Source organism: Hemiscyllium ocellatum, chromosome 27, assembly GCF_020745735.1.
Source record: "Hemiscyllium ocellatum isolate sHemOce1 chromosome 27, sHemOce1.pat.X.cur, whole genome shotgun sequence".
Classification (NCBI taxonomy): domain Eukaryota; kingdom Metazoa; phylum Chordata; class Chondrichthyes; order Orectolobiformes; family Hemiscylliidae; genus Hemiscyllium; species Hemiscyllium ocellatum.
The window spans coordinates 1,656,785-1,674,679 of record NC_083427.1 but is presented as its reverse complement, the minus strand read 5'-3'; the positions used below and the strand labels follow the sequence as shown (position 1 = coordinate 1,674,679).

General features: G+C 39.8%; 1 gene segment (V, D, J or C); it reads right to left on the bottom strand.

Annotated features, from left to right (window-relative positions):
• Positions 1-1,077: 1,077 nt before the first annotated feature.
• LOC132828605 (Ig heavy chain C region, membrane-bound form-like) overlaps positions 1,078-17,895 on the bottom strand; it is a 37,225-nt gene continuing 20,407 nt past the window's right edge. The window contains 3 exon segments of the C gene segment in view: positions 1,078-1,127; positions 4,894-5,051; positions 17,112-17,432. Of these exon segments, the coding sequence occupies positions 1,119-1,127; positions 4,894-5,051; positions 17,112-17,432 (488 nt within the window).

The window sequence follows — 17,895 nt, the reverse complement described above, 5'->3', positions numbered from 1 at the left end:
CACAGAAATCAGTCATTTAATTATTAACTGTGATGTTACACAGTATCTGGTGCCAATTAGACTTCTTTTGTTTTTGTTAGTAGAGAGAGACAATGAACACTGTTCATTTGAACCCTGTTTGAAAATCGCCCTTCACGAAATTGCTTTAGTGCACCTATTGTCTCATAACAACAATGGTTCTGGGAATTCGTAACCGTTGTTTGAAATAAGCAATTATATGTGAACACATTTCCACATATGTGGTATTATGCATAGTAATGGCAGTTTACAAAATGTCCATTGAATTTCTACGTGAATGTGAAATTCTGCGACTTTTTCAAGGTGGAATCAAATTATATGCTACACTCAAGTATTTTTATTAAGTGTTCGCTGGGTTCTGTATCTCGAAATATCCTTAAGATATTCTCAATCGTTCGCACTGCGGGTTCTAGCAAACGAAGCAATTGCTGAAACTCAGCATTGATAGCCTTATCACTTATCGCAAATAAAAATGCTGAACAGAGGAAATGTCGGCTCTCACTGTCAGATAATTAATAACAACAGTGGGGAGCAAAATATTCAGACTTGTAGATTTGTTTCCAAGTCTTGGAAAATACATTTTCTATGTCTTCTGTAGTAATGACTCGACATTCTGTCAAATTAATAGGCTTTTATCTATCTCATGCTCTTGGATAAGAATGCTATACTTGAGCGCGTGCCTGTTTGGAAGGTTTCTCTGGTTACCTTTCTCAAAGATGTATTGTCTAGCAGATGAGGAACATAGGATACCCTTTTTTTTTCAAAATGTTGCCGACAATTGGCAACTTTCAAAGATGCATCTTTAGCTTATTTAAATGGGGAAGAATGATTTCCTCAACTTGTAGCAGTTTCATGAAATTTCTTTAACTCCAAGACTTAAAAAAGAAAGCGTGAAGGCAAACATTAATGACCAAGAATATGCAAGTATTTCTCATTCCAGAGTTGAGATCACATAAGAATACACGTTGAAGTGATACCGTGGAAGGGCCGATATGATTGAGAGCAAAATTCAATTCAATGCCATTTCTAATCAGCATCTGATGGAGCTTCACACACAAGCTTTCAATGAAGTCAGAAGTAATTGTTTTCATCAGTGATGGTCAGTTTACCTGCAGAGAGCAAAATCCAATAATTACGATAAGAAAATCTATAAAAACGTTCAACAATCTGAAGCATACACAAAAGGCAAATCGCAGACTATCATTATGAAATCGAGTGGTATGTTTTGTGATCTGGAAAGGATTGACAAAACTCCATGATCAGGTAGCCTCATCTCTGGTTAGACCTTTCTTCAAGTAAGCAACGTACAAAGAGAAATTTGGACTTGGAAGAAAAGTAAATGAAGCATAGATTCATGTTTTGTAGAGGAGATTTAAGTTCAGTAGCATAGCAAATACTGCGCAGAGAAATTCTCTGGCAATTTACCAAATAAAACGAGTACAAGGAAATAAAGTTAGATCACGACCCACATGGGAAAATGTAAGAAAAAAGCAAATTACTGCGGATGCTGAAATCTGAAAACAAAAAGAGAGAACGGTGGAAAATTGCAGCAAGTCTGGCAAAATCTGTAAGGAGAGAAAGGACCTGACGTTTTGAGTCTAACTGACCCCTTCTCAAATCAAAAAAAGGGAGAAATAGAGATTATTTGTACTAGTTACACCGTCATTATCACCTTTTTATTGCTACCTTTGCTTCTGGAGCCATATGTGTACGCAATCAGTTCCCGGACCTTCCCGTGGCTTGCCACTTCAACACATAATCTTGCTCCAATGCCCACAGGTCTGTCCTTGGCCTGCTGCAATTTTCCAGTGAAACTCAATGCAAACTGAAGGAACAACAGCTCATCTTCCGACTAGGCACATTACAGCCTGCCGGTCTCAACATTGAATTCAACAACATCAGATGATTATCCCATCTCGACCCCTCTGTTTTCATTTTGCTCCATAATTTAATTTCATTTATTTTATTTATCTTAATTTTCTATTTTTTTTCACTGTTCTGTGCCTCTTATTTCTTGATTGTCTCTCTTTCTCTCGCTCCCCACTCTCTCATCACCTTTTACCTCTCCTCTTCCCCCTTTGCTACCCTTCTCCTCGTTTCCCATTTTGTCTCTGCTTCACCCATTCCCGCCCTCCATCTCGCACCCCCTCCCCCAACCAATCCCCCACATATTTTGTCACATAGCACTGGCCTCAGCTTCTAATAAGCCTATAATCTCTCTCTGTACTGTCATTATCACCTCTTTACTGCTACCTTTGCTTGTGAAGCCATGCACAAATGGCACCTTCTCCCAGCCTAGTATAAATACCTCCCTATTTCTCCCCTTTTTAGCTTTGACAAAGGGTCTTTTAGACCCGAAACGTCAGTTCTTTTCTCTCCTTCCAGATGCTGCCAAATTTCCTGAGATTTTCCAGCATTTTCTCTCTTTTGGGCAAATGTAAGGTTGTTTACAGTTGGCAAAGACAGTTCAAATTTGATTACAAAACATCAGCAAATTCTGAGTTCCAGTTAATAAATTAATTGAATTGATTTTCACTCGACGTCATCATCCTGCTTGCAACTTGGAACAGCCTCACTGAAAACCGAGCTTGCAGGTGACCATGTAATCGCTGATGCAGTAATGCTGGGGCAATTAAATGTTTCAGAGGCCATTTAAGGTCAAAATGTGAAAGTGCACTCTGCAGCATATATCGGTAATCTGCTGAGAATCAAGTTTCTAAAGGTAGAGTGGGAAATTCCAGGAGAGACTGTATTCAATGCTTGAACAAAGATGGAAGAATGAACTGACAGCACCATATGTCTGTGTGTATTATTTAAAAAAATAATAAGGCCCTTGGCAACTCCTCGAAATTCCCAAAACAAAATCCATGAATCTTCTTCTCTATTTCAATCGGCTGCCCCGTGAAATTAGGCTTTCACCTGTTTGCAAAGCCAAAAATTGTCATGCAGGATTTTGTTTTCTCAGACAAAGCATTTTCATTTTTCAAAAAGCTAAAGATCTGTGGATACTGGAAATCAAAAACAAATTTTGAAATTGATGGAAAACCTCCGGCAGCATCTGTACAGTGAAACCAGATTTAATGCTGCAGGTGCAGTGAACTTTCTTCAGAGCTTCTGTATTTCATTAATAGATTACAGATTAATAATTGAAGGCTATGTGTGGGACGTAATGAGCGGGATATCCTGTTATAGTTACACCGAATTCTTAACTTTGTGTTTGGCTGCAGAGGGCACAAGGCAAGAAAGATATTTTGGTGGTAGATTCTGCATTATGCAGATTCAGTCAAATGATGTCGTGACTTTAAACATCAAATGGATTTTGCATGGTTGCAGTGATCATGGTGAATTTCTATTAAGGTGAATTACACAAGGTGGCTGAAATTAGTTCTGAGCAAAATGCAGTGAAACAGGATAACTCTTGAGATGCATCAAACCTATGTATTGAACTGGTAACTCAATCATCATTATCTAATGGTGATATTGATGATGATGGTCACAGAGTACAGAAGGATGCTTGGTAACAGTATTAATTAGTGCAAACATGATAGGGAGTGATGTGATGAACCATTTCCTCTTATAAAAGATGCTGGAGATGTTGAGGTGTGTGGATATCGAGTGCCTTTTTTTAAGAATACATTCTGGACCCTTGCCTTTGTCAGTACGTATGTTAGAGATGTGAGATCAGGACGGTTATGTTGGAATTTTACAAAAGTTCGTTTAGTCCACAGCTGGATTACTGTGTGTAGTTCTGTTTACAACACGACACCAAGGAATTTTTTTAAGTGGAGGGAGTTATTAGAAGATTAAGCAGCGCTGGCGAGCTCTAAATATTAGCAGATGCTTTGTTCATCCAGGTTGTGTTCTTTACAACAGAGAAACCAGATAGGGGAACGTGGTTGAGATGCATATGACTACAAGTGGCATGGACAGGGTAGACGGGAAACTGTTATTTCCTTTAATTAGGTGTTCAGTAAAGAAGGAACATAATTGAAAATGATGGGCAGGTGTTTCAGAATGATTTTTTATGAAGCATTTGTTCAGCCAGACGGTAGTGGGCATCTGCAGGGTAATGCCTCGGAGGGTAGTAGATGTGAGAAAAAGAACTTTTTAATCTTTAAATGTTTACATGGATGAGTACTTCAAGAATTCTAACATACAACTCAAATGCTGGAATGTGCGAATAGAATAGTTAGATCGGCACAACTCTGCAGAAATTGCGTTTGTGCGTTCTGTGACTGTATTAATACACCACCAAGTCAAACAATCTTTCTGCATGATGTCGAGGATTTGGTATTGGACTGGGGTGAATAAAGCTAAAAATCACACTTCACAGGAGCAGCGCTCTGAAAACCCGTGCTTCCAAATGCAAGTGGTGGACTAGAATCAGGTTTCATAATATATATATATTTTTAAAATATGTCTGCATCTATCCTATAAAGATCTGGAAGAATGCTGCATGTTGCAAATAAAGTCGCCTCTCATACCGATGCTTTTCCTATAAATTCACTTTGATCTGTCACTAGTTAATCTGATTCATTAACTAATCTGAACTAAACTAATCTAAACTAAACTAATTAGTTAATCTGATTCATGAATTAATATTTTCCACATTCCTTCATGGAGATGCAGAACTATTTGAAACAATTTGTGCTGAACTTCTTTCTATTCTTTTTTTACCTTTTTAAAATGTGTGCTCGCATTCCTCTGTGCAATCATCCCATGAGGACGTTTATTCAAGACGGCAGTTAATCACTCAAGATCAATTTGAAGAAAATTATTATTTTTTGAGTAATAGCTCTGCATTATTATGTGCAGATGAGCATGATTTCATCTATGAAAGCCGAATGTAACACAGCTATTAAAATGTGTTCTTACCTTAAGCACAGTTACAAATGTGCTGTACAGCGAACTGAGAATAAACAGGACGACAAACGTCATAATGGATAATGAACTGTTGGCACCTCCATCGAAATTTTCTCGTTCGTTTTCTTCGACGTCATAGTCTACCGGGTCCTCTTTTATTTCAGGGATACCTGCAATTAGTGGAGAAGTTTTTTGTTGAAAACTTAGTCACATCGACAAAAGAAAAAATCCCGGCACGTTTTATGTAATATCAAGGCACTGACAGTTGTGTGATATTTGATACATTCGTTGTCAGACTGAGTCAACTTCAGTAAAGGAATTAATGTTCTATCATGGGACTTCCACGACAGAGTAGACTATATAGTTGTGAGAACAGGCAATAGAGGGCAGAGAATAGTAAACATAGCTTTCTCAGAGGGATGTCATGCCTAACAAATTTGTTGGAAATTTTTGAAAATACACTAAAATGTGTGGACAATAGGAGATCATTTGACGTAGTTTATATATGGATTGCATCAAAGTTTTTGAAAGACTTCTTACTGTACATTATTTGAGACAGTTAAAGCACATGGACCTGATCGAAAGCCTTCACGCCAGATCAGAAACTGGCTCTGTAATAGAACTCAAAGACAATGATAGAAGGCTGTTTGGATCACTGCAGACTTGTGTGAAACGGTACACCACTCGGAGCAGTTTACGGACCCATATTGTTCGTTAGATACACAAAACATTCAAATAAAAATGTGGGGGGAGGAGGATTATGAAGCAAACTTGCAGAAGATACCACATTTGGAAGAGTGGTAAATAGTGAAAATCCTATTGGGTGATTGGAGACCTAAAACACATGATCATTAACCCTGATAAGTGCAAGATAATATGCTTTGGAAGAAGAAACAAGATGAAGTACTGTTAGGCACACTTGTTTTCATCTTTCGTGCCATAGAGCATAAATGAGTAATTTTGGACTTGTACAAAGCGTCAGTCAGGCCAGGTTTGGAGTACGATGTCCAGTTCTGGTCTTGTCATGGCAGGAAGGATGTGACAGGATTAGAGGGGAGAGAGGGAAGATTCACCAGGATGTTGCCTGGGATGGAGAAATTGAGCTATGTTATGATCCTAGATAGGGTTTGGATCATTTTCTTCAAAACAGAGTAGACAGAAGGGGTAATGATTTACGTGTTTACGATTACGAGAGGTATGCAAAGTTTTAATAGAGAACACCTGCCCCCCTTGGTTGAGGAGTCAGTTACGACAGGGGCATCAGGTTCAGAGTGTCATTCAACACATCGAGAGAATTTGGAATGCACATATTGGCGAGGTAACATAGAACATCGAACATAGAACGTTACAGCGCAGTGCAGACCCTTCGGGCCTCAATGCTTTACCGACCTGTGAAAATACTCTGATGCCCTTCAAACCTACACCATTCCATTATTATCTATACGTATTCCCAATGCCCATTTAAATGCTCTTAACTTGGTCGAGTCTACTACTGCAGGCAGGCAATTTCACGCCCCTCGTAATCTCTGAGTGAAGAAACTGCCCCGAATATCTGTTCTAAATCTAACATCCCTCAGTTTAAGCTCAGTCCCCTCATGTTAGCCATCACCATCCGAGGAAAAAGGCTCTCACTGCCCACCCTATCTAACCATGTTATGATCTGATACACTTTGATAAAGTCACCTCTCAATTTTCTTCTCTCCCATGGAAACAGCCTCAGTTCCCTCAGCCTTTCTTCAAAAGACCTTCTTTCCATACCAGGAAACATCCTAGCAAATGTCCTCTGAACCCTTTCCAAAGCTTCAACATCCTTCTGATAGTGCGGTGACCAGCACTGCATGCAATATTCCAGGTGCAGCCTTACCAGTATCTTGGACAGCTGAAGCATGATCTTGTGGCGAATGCACCATATGCCTTCTTAACAGCCCTATCCAACTGGGTGACATTTTTCAGGGATTTATGCACCTGGACACCGACCAGGTTCATCTACACTGGCAAACATTTGATCTCAAGCCCAGTACTCTGTATACCCGTTACTTCTTTGAAGTGAACCACCTCACACTTTTTCCACATTAATCTCCATTTCACACTTCTCAGCCCAGCTCTGCATCTTAACTGTGTCCCTCTATAGCCCACAGCATCCTTTGGCACTAACCACAACTCTGCCTACCTTAGTGTCATCCGCTAATTTACTAACTCCTCCTTTAAAGCCCACATCCAGATCATTTATAAAAATGACAAACACCAGTGCCTCCAGACCAGACCCTTGCTGCATGCCACTGATAACCAAGAACCAGTATGAACATTTCCCATCGAACACCATCCTCTATCTTCTTTAAGCCAGCCGATTTCTGATCAAAACCGTTAAATCACCTTCAATCCCGACTCCATATTTTGTGCAATAGACTACCACGTGGAATCCTATCAAACGCCTTACTGATGTCCAAATACGTCACATCAACCTCTTGACCTTCATCCATCTGCTTTGTCACCATCTCGAAGATCTCAATAAGGTTAGTGAGACACGACCCACAGTTTGCAAAACCGTGTTGACTATCCCTAATCAAATCATTCTTTACCAGACGATCATATATCGTATCTCTTATAACCCACTGTAAGTCTCACTGGCCTATAACTATCAGGGTTGTCCCGACTCTCCTTCTTAAACAAGGGAACAACATTTGTTATCATCCGGTTTTCTGGCACTACTCTTTTCAGGAATGGTGACATAATGATCGAAGCAAAGGGCTCTGCAACCTGTTCATTGGTTTCCCCGAGAATTCGAGGATAAACCCCACCTGGCCAAGGGTCTTAACTATTTGCAGATCTTCCAAAATTGCTAAAACTTCCACTTTGTCAAGCATAATCCCATCAATTCTTCTAGTCTGCATTCTCACAAACATTTCCCTTTTCCAACGAGAAAACTGACGAAAAGTATTCATTAAGTGCTTCAGTTATGTCCTCAAATTCCACACACAACTTTACAAAGTCATCTTTGATTGGCCTAATCTTACTCCAGTCATTCTTGCATTCCTGATATACCTGTAGAAGGTCTTCAAGTTTCCCTTGTTCCTAACTGCCAACAACTTCTCACATTGGCTGGAAACCTTGCCAACTTGGAAGAAATGGAAATATACTTCAAACATCACAATATTCAAGGATATGGGACAAGTGCAGGAAATTGCAATTAGTGCATGTTTCGTGCACGTTGGAGGAGGCACGATGGAGCAAAGGGTCTTTTCTGTGCTGTTATGAATCTGTGCATCTATGGATCTGTAAAATGTATTAAAATCCCATAGAATTGTGTTTTTCACGTACGGAGAAAAAAGTGAGGATGACAACAGCATCTAGTGACCACCAACTAATATCTTGCCTCTTGGTACCAACAACAATTAAAGTAAATCCATCTAAAATAATTACACTTGATATCACTCGGCGCAGAACACTCATAGGCATAAAGTGGAATCAGATGCTAATTAGGTATTAAAGATTACATGAAATGGGCAACGATTGGGGATGGGGAAGAGAACGCCAGTTCTCATAGAAAGATTTAACCAGTGGCCTGTTCAGTACAGATCACTATATATGTTTTTTTCAAATCGGAAGAACATAGATACTCCATCTCATTTGACAATTATGTAACTTCGTCATCTTTTACAATTGTCTTTGTATTCTGTGACTTTACAATTTTAGAAATGCATTGTTTCTCTTCCTCTTGTAATTTCATGCCAGCATTTCAACTTTGTTACCTCGTCAAAATACCAATCAATTATTTGAACACCTTTTATTCCTGTTTTGAATCATGTCTTCATTTCTGTAATTAATGCACATTTCTCCAACTGACTGATAACTTTATCCAAAATGATTCATTCTAACTTCAAAACAGCTCCCACTAATAAAGTTCCATTGACAGGTTTGAAGTGATCAATTTAGCGATCACGTTATGAATGAAACTTTGCAGAACTATAGAACCATCCAACATTCCTGAAGCACACAACACCCAGCTTCACATCCAAACTGCTTCCAAATAACTTGAGGATTTCTGTCTCAACCATCAAACCAGGACACAAATCTCAGACAGCACCCAGCATCGGATGGAAATGCTTTTCTCTCCCTTACTTCACATGTCGTCCTTAGAGGTACCCACTGGTTAAAAGACAATCAATTATTTTGTTCTAATTACGGAATGTGACTGTAAAAAATCACTTTACTTGTCTATAATGCATTAATGTATTTCCCTATGTCTTCCCCGCAATAATACCATGAACTCGCTGCCCAAATACATAAACCCCTCATTATTTTGTACTGTACAATTTAGCTGGAACTCTGCCGCCTGTCTTGGGAGGAAAATAACAATGGTACATCCATTTAAAATTTATCCCAACATTCTTGTATAACTTGTTGTCCTCTATCCTGAACAATTTTGCCTTTCCACGAACCTGGTGACTTGGACTTCACACAAAACTGCTGCGTTTGATTCAATCAACAAACCACAGAGTTTGAGCATTGAATATATTTTGTGTTCAACATTTCATCGAAAGCAGGAAAACATCTCAATGGTTCACACATGCCTTTTTTAACGCATTTCATCACCTGTTCTTCAGCAAACATGGACCGATGGACTATACTGTAAAGTTTCTGACATCCTCTTCACTTTATATATTCCCACTTACACACTGAATTCAAATTATCATATTTCACCATCAGAACTGAACCAGTAATATAAAGCTGCATTTGACGGCCATTATCATTAATATAAACGATGCCACTGCCTCTGTATCATCAACGAAATCCAAATCAAAACTTCCACGTTAAAATATATATCATGAATGTACAGCTCAAATGCCAAGCGATAAAACACTAAGTCGTGTCATACAACACTGGAAATGGTTAAAAAAAAAATCAAAGGAACACATTCTGCAGTGTTAAACATTGCTTCCTGTCGGTGACACAATTTTGTGATCAAACTTGGCACTCACTTCTATTTCATGGGCTTTTTTTTCTGACAAGTCTTCTACGTTGGATCTCGGCAAATGCCTCACTATATCCATTTAGACATTACCGAAATACTATCCCTAAGAGTCCCCTTGATGCTATTTCACCAAAAAAACCGCTTAACTTCATAACACACGATGTTCACATCACAAATGCATTCTGACTTTCCATGATTAGTCCAACTCTTTCTTAGTATCTTTCCACCTGACCTTTAATAATTGGTTCTCATAAAGTGCCCTCCATGGAGTACAAACGGACTGGCCTTTAATTTTCTGGTCGAACATCGAGACATTTTCGAGGCTGGAATAGTTGTAGACTTACAATTATAATTCTCTGCTACCTCACATACATTTCGTGAGAATTGGCAAATGATCCTTTGAGCATCTATTATTTCCTCACTGGGTTCCTTTTACCACGAAATATATCTGCACTTTCCAGGAGGTTTGACTCTACAATACATTCATTCTCATTATTATTTAATATAAAATTTTACTAGAATCCTTTTTTTAAATTACACTCTTTCCATTAATTCCCTCCTTAGTGAAGAAAAAAATTCTGTAAGAAACAGTTACAATGGCCACTCCTGTTCGCCCCAATGCTTTCATTATTCACCTTCTTCCATGAAATAGCTCAATGAAAACATACTTAGGAATGCCTGAAATTTTCCATCATTTTATTCATTCTCTCGTTGATTTGTTACTCTCCTTTTTGTTTTAATTATCTTCGATTCTGTAGCTTTCTGCTGTTGAGATGACAGGAATATGGAAGCATGGAGCAGGCCGTCCCACCCCTTGATCCTGATTCACCATTCTCGACAGCATTGGATCGCCTACCTCGAGTAATTTTTCCATGCATCCACATTGCCACTAAAGTCATTAACATCAAACACCAACCGTACACCGTCATGCACATGCTCGGTCAATCTCTCATTATTCGATTAGCTCAAACTATTAGAGCAGTCTCTTCATAGTCGTTTCATGGGATGGTCCGACAATCTCACAAGTTTGTCATCTGGATATCCATCACAATGCATTTGAAAGGAAATTGCATCCTAACTTAAGTGAAGGTAATAGATTTTGCACTATGTCTCGGTGCAATCTTAGCAATTCTACAAATTTGAAGCAATGCATGTATTCTTATTCAAATTTCCTTGCGATTGAACTCCTTAAAACATAGCTGCTGCTCTTTGCTTTCCAATAAATTTGATTTGATTGGAATTATTATTGACACATACCTAGGTCCAGTGAAATGTTTTGTTTTTCGTGCAGTGTAGGCAGATCATACCAAACAAAGTATGCAGGGTCCTCGGACGGAGCGAACATAAAACGATACAGCTGCAGATAAGAGGCACAGAGCGAGATCAACATGAAATGTAACATTTGAGAGTTCCATTCAGGAATCTAATAGCAGCAGGGAAGAAGCTATTCTTGAATCTATTTGCACATGTGCAAAAGCTTTTATGTCTTCTGTCTGATAGAAGAGGCTGGAAGAAAACAGAGCAGGAGTGAAAGCGGTCTTTGATTCAATTGTTGGCTTCTCAAGAGATTGGAAAATCAACACGTCTTCAATGCTGGAAGTCTGGGTTATGTTATGGACGGGGCTGTATTCATGACTCTTGTAGTTTCTGGTGGTAATGGGAGAAGCTGTTGCCAAATCGCACTATGATGCATGCACAGAGAAGGCTGACTATGGTGCATCTGTGAAAATTGATAAGAGCGCTTGTGGACATATCAAATTGCCTTCAGCCACCTGAGGAAGTAGATATGCTCTTTTGTTTTCTTGAACATTGAGACGACATGGATAGACCAGACAGGTTGTTGGTCGTAATCATTTCCAGAACCTTGACACTGTGGACGAACCTCATCTCGGCACTATTGATACAGACAAGGGCATGCCATCAGCTTCACTTCCACAAGGCAATGCACGGCTCCTTCGTTTTATTGATTGTTGTCTTCACACCAACCCTCTTAGCATTCTATCTCTTTCTTGCATTTGTTAGATTTCAAGAACTAATATAATCAGACTCTCAATTCCCTTTTAGCATTAACATTTCCCATTCTCCTGGCTTTTCAGAGATACTCCTCGTTGAAGGCCGTAATGGCAAAGAGGATAAACTTGTACTTAATCTACAAAATAATCCATCTGATCTTTTCTTGCCCCGGGAACAGACTGTCCATATCAGTTTGGAGCCTCCTTGCTTTCTTATCATAACCCACGTAGTTAATTGCCACTGAAAATGCTGGAAATCTTGCATAGTGTCAAATTAATGAAACCTTAATTAATGCTAATATAAAGTCTGTCATAAAGAAATCTTGAATTCACACCAGTATAGTTAATGTGAAGAAGTTAGTGCTCATAATGTATTCAGGCATTTGGACATTTCATCTAAAATAATCATGATCACAGAAGTGTCGTACTTGTCACAGAATAAACGGCTTCACAGAATGTATTCAAAGCTCACGTCCAGGCTTTTAGTCTATCAATGCCATTTAGGTTTGAACTGACCTGCTGTGTGTTCTCAGCAACTGCTGCAAGTGGCATCTGTCGCATCCCAAAAGCAAATCAGTTTAGTTTACGCATATGCAATTCATAACAAGACTTCAGTGGAGTTGGGTGAGTTGCTATCGAATTACTGAGGAGAGAACAATGGAAGTGACGGGTTACGATGGCAAGCAGATATTTTGGCACAGTGAATCTCGACTGTGAAATTGAGAAGTAGAGAGAAGGCAATTCCCAAACTTTATTTCAGTTCTGTCTATCGAAACCGGATGCTTCAAATAGCTGACATAGAATGGTGGCTAACACATTTCAACAACTAACCAACATGTAATGCCATGGAACCCTCAGTAAATGAGGGTTTTTTTTAGCATGAACAGATGCCACACAAACGGCTTCGCTGTTTGTATTTTCATCATGTCACGCAAGGTTGTACATGTAGAGATTCTATGTTAGTAGCAGCAGCATTTTTCAATTCAAAGGTAGTTTCTGACATGGATAGATACCCCATTACATGACCTGATGAATCTGCTCTAGTTACTGACACTCCCACCAGTACGGAATAGCTGGACATCATACAGCACAGTCTTTCTAATATACAACAAAACAGCCACTGCAGAACCATATCCCAAAAAGAACACAGAACATAGAAGATTATAGAGCAGTACAGACCCATCAATGCAGCACCGACCTGTGAAATCAATTTGAAGTATATCTAACCTATATTATTCAATTCTCGTCCATATGCCGAGCCAATGACCATTTAAGTGTCATTAAGTTGGCGAGTCTGCTATTCTTGCAGGCAGTGCGTTCAATCCCCTATTATTTTCTGAGTAAAGCAACTACCTCAGACAACTGTCCAAAAACTATCATCCCGCAATTTAAAGCTATGTCCTCTCGAGGGAGCCATTGCTATCCGAGGAAAAACGCTCTCACTGTCCACCTTATCTAACTCTCTGATTATCTTGTATGTCTCAATTAAGTCACCTCCAACCTATTTCTCTCTCATGAAAACAGCCTCAAGTCGGTCAGACTTTGCTCATGAGGTCTCATTTCCAAACCGGGCAAAGTCATAGTATATATCGTCTGAACCCTTCCCAAAGCTACCTCATCCTTCCTATAATGCAGTTACTAGAACTGTACAAAATACTCCAATTGCGGCCACTCCAGAGTTTTTCACAACTACAGCATGACCGTGTGACTCTGAAACACAAAATAATAAATCTAACACACTGTATGCCTTATAACAACCCAATCAAAATGGGTGGCAACTTTCAAGTATCTACGTACATGGACACTGAGATCTCTCTGCTCCTCTCCACAACCAAGAATCTTACTGTTAGCCCAGTGCTCTTTATTCCTTCTATTCTTTCCAAAGTCAATTACGTCACACCTTCCCGCATTAAACTCCATTTGTCGCATCTGAGCACAGCTCTATAGTTTATCTATGTCTCTCTGTTATCCACAAGGTCCTTCGGCACCATCCACAAGTCTACCGAACTTAGTGTCAGCCACAAATTTACTAAGCCATCCTTCTGTGCCGCATCTAGGTTATATATCAGAACGACAAACAGCAGTGGACCCCAATCATATTCTTGCAGTACACCACAAGTAACTGAACTCCAAGAAGAATATTTCCCATCAAACACCACCTTTTTCTTTCAGCTAGCCAATTTTTGATCCAAACCGTGAAAGCACGCTCAATCCCATGCCTCAATATTTTGTGTAATTGCCTACCACGGGGAAACTCATCAAAAACAAAACTTGTTTTGAAATTTTCCCACTCAGAGACAGCCTCATGTACAGATACACAGAACAGACAATTGAAAATGAACTCTCCAATCACCAATCCAGCATGAACAGTTGTCACATCACGTTGAACAGATCTATCCACGCACAGATATGCCTTTCAACATGGAGTTATGTCACATTGAAGAGCAAAGCAGAGTGTCACATGTGGAGATACAATCTACTGAGAATAAGTATCGCATGTCCTGAAACTGCGAAAACTGCTGAATGTCAAAAAATGTCATCATATTCATGAACAGCTGTTCAGACATGTATGTTTACCAAAGCAGGTTACCTGAGCGTGCTATCTTACACCTGACCAATGGTGCAGGCTTTCGTGTTCATGCATACATTTCAGAACCACAATCCTTTGCATTCCTCCCTCATAAACTAATCAGAACACATAACCTCACGAAAAACTTCGAATCAGAATAGCCAATGTGAAATTTGTGCCTTGCAGATTCGGAATGTTGCAAATGTTTTGCTAAAGATTTTTTCCTCCCATGTTAAAATGTAGTTTTTTTTTGGAGAAGAGGCATCGTAGATGCAGTTGAAACTAGACACAAGTCTGCCAACCAACTCCCCAGATTGCTGCATTGGTTTCTGCTTATTGTGTGCAATATTTCAGCCATGACACTTTACATAAAAAAGGAAAAAGAAGCTGTCGATCTTGCAAATCAGAAACAAAAGCAAAAATTGCTCGAAGGACTTATGACTTACAGTCATAGAGTCATAGAGATGTACAGCACGGAAGCAGACCCTTTGGTCCAAGCCGTCCACGCCAACCAGATATCCCAACACAATCTAGTCCCGCCTGCCAGCACTTGACCCATATCCTTATAAATCCTACCTATTTATACACCAATCGAACTGTCAGCATCGGTGGAGAAAACTCAGAGATAACGTTTCGTTTCGAGTGACCCTTCCTCGTTGGTTTTAATGAAGGTCACGTGAACAAAATAATAATGCTTTCTCTTCACAGATGCTGGGAGACCTACTGATACATGGAAAATGGTCTGTTTGGTGCACAGGTAGGAAATGACATAACGCTATTACACCAACGATAGAATCAGCTGATTGATAATGGATTTGCATCCACATATAATACTTCAAATGGATGCTTTCATTGTCCAGGTGGACTCTGACTTCGCCTGCTAATATTTAGGGTTAGTGTGGAGTTTCTACATGGGTGACGTTGAATGCAACGATTCTTACACTGACGCAGTAATGATGCTGTACGAGTGAAATTCATCATACTGTATCAGAATGATAAATGTATTATAACTACAAATTAATGGGTGATAGATTTAAGATTGATGTCAGAGGAAAGATGTACACAGAGACTGGTAAGGGCGCGGAATTCCCTACTTGCTAAGGTAGTCAACTCATCCACAATAGGGAGATTTAAACAATCCTTAGATAAACTCGTGGATGATTTTGGGATAGTGTAGGGGGACGAGCTGAGAAAAGTCCATAGGTCAGTGCAACATTTCGGGCCGAAAGGTTTGTTTTGCACTGTATTGTTCTATGTTCTATATTCTATGTACTATGGAATATATGGAAAGACTGGTTAAATGAAGGTAAGGGTATCCAAACACGAATTTGACTCACTGCATGTTATTTTGATAAGTGAGGAAGCGTTTTGCACGGGAAGCATTAATAGACATGGTTGAAAAGTTCAGTCGTGTTGGGTAAATGGGAAATGCTGCGAATTCACATACCTGGTATTTCAGTTTGGTGTAAATTTAAGACTATAGAGAGTGCATGATACATAGCAGACAACGAATGGGTGAAACAGTCAGTTTGAATCATATGGTTTTGGTGAATGCAGACAAACCAGAAAAATGGCAGTCTTCTGTTGGGATGATTGATGGACTTAGATGTTCCATTTATGTCGAATTTCAAGTCAGAAAAGAAAACAACTGTCACCACAGAGTGACGAACCTGAGTTGACGACAAAACAGAGGACAATGAGTTTGGCTTCTGCATTGTTTGATTTTATGTCACGTCTGAGGATGTATTAGTCAAACACAGAGGAGAAATATACGGTTGTTAGAGAGAATTATGTGATATCAGTGTCGAAGTGGAGGCTGAGCTTGTTCGGATGATATCTGTGATGGAATGCTTGTAGACTGCTCTATATGAGGACTCAAGCATGGATCCTTGTGAAAATGCAACACAAATACGACAGACAATGACTGGACGTCACGACTGGACGTAGAGTACTTGCCAAGACTGGCTACATGAAGGTAAGGGCAATGAGGAGAACTGATTCACACACTGAACAAGTTGACACCACGATATCTTCAATCATTTTATTTTACCACGCGATACCCCATTGGCTCTGCATGATGGAGGAGTGCAGTCAAAAATGGTGAGGATAAGTGTGGTTTACTCAGAGTGATGCCGAGTGGCTCTAAAGGTCTGCACGTGTAAACAAGCAGCAGTGCTGGCTTCTCACAAGTGGGTATCACGCACATTTCAATCAAGGTCAAAATCATCTTTCTGGAAGTACTATACATGCAAACCAAGAATAAGTAAGTCAAAGTATTTCCATTCTGCATTTATTACAACCATCGGAGCCACATACAGACTTAAACATGGTTTATTTTTCCTGCCGTAGCAGGATGGAACGTTTCAAGCGATCGTCAGAACGATCAGACTTACAAGACAAGCCTTTCCTTGCGTTTCAGAGTCTAAGCTTAATTATCTTTTACCAACAGATGCAATTTGGAATAGTGGCTACTTTCTTTTTGACAAAAGTGATCACTGATCTTAAATGTGACTGATGCATGCAATGAATTGAAAATGCTTAAACAGTTACTCTAACAGTTATTACCATAGTAACATGAACCTATCTATGGAAAACAGTTCGTCAATCACTGCAAGTTATGTGCAGGTTTTAACAATATCGCTTAGTACGACTGAAACATTGACTGCTGTCGGTTTACCATGAGATTTGTTTGTACTTCTGATTAACTCCCGGCTGAGGGATGGGTGTCCCACTAAGCAGGAGTAAGTGGTGTCATTGTTCCATTCCGCCGCTGTGACTCTCAACCTGCTGGTCACGAAGTTGGAACCATTCCCCGCCTGGCTATCCAATTGGGTTCGGTACCCGGTATCCAAAAGGGTGTCATTGGCCATCCAGCCAATGTAGATCTCAGCTGGGTAAAAGCTGGTGACGAGACACATCAGGGTCGCTGAATTCTCAGCGTCAATCTCGTCTGTCGATGGCTGCAGGAGATAAACCTGAGGAGGACGCATTTGGTCGTCTGCAAAGAGAGTGATGTTTGTTTAGCTGAGACCATCTTACATCTGCATTAGAATTTCATTGCTAGTAATGCATATAGTTTATAAATTATTTCCAATCTGTCAGACTATGCAAATATTTCTGAATGCTACAGCATTTCATGTCCCCTACTTTGCTGGTTTAAATCTTGGGGCCAATCATACATTTTGTAAAGATTGCTATTCGTGGAGTGCAAATGATTCATCCACTTACAGTTCTTCACGCTCATTTTCAGTAAAGAAGAAGCCACGGCTATTGGCTTTCCATGATTTCCTCATAACGTTTTAACAAGCCATTCGGCCCAACAAGTCCCTACCCAAACGCCAAAGAGCATCCCTCCAAGACCCACTCCCGACAAAAGCACGTACCCCATTGCCATTCCATCTAACTTGCACATAGTCGACGAGAACTGGAGCTCGCAATGGAAGCCCACGTGAACTTGGGAA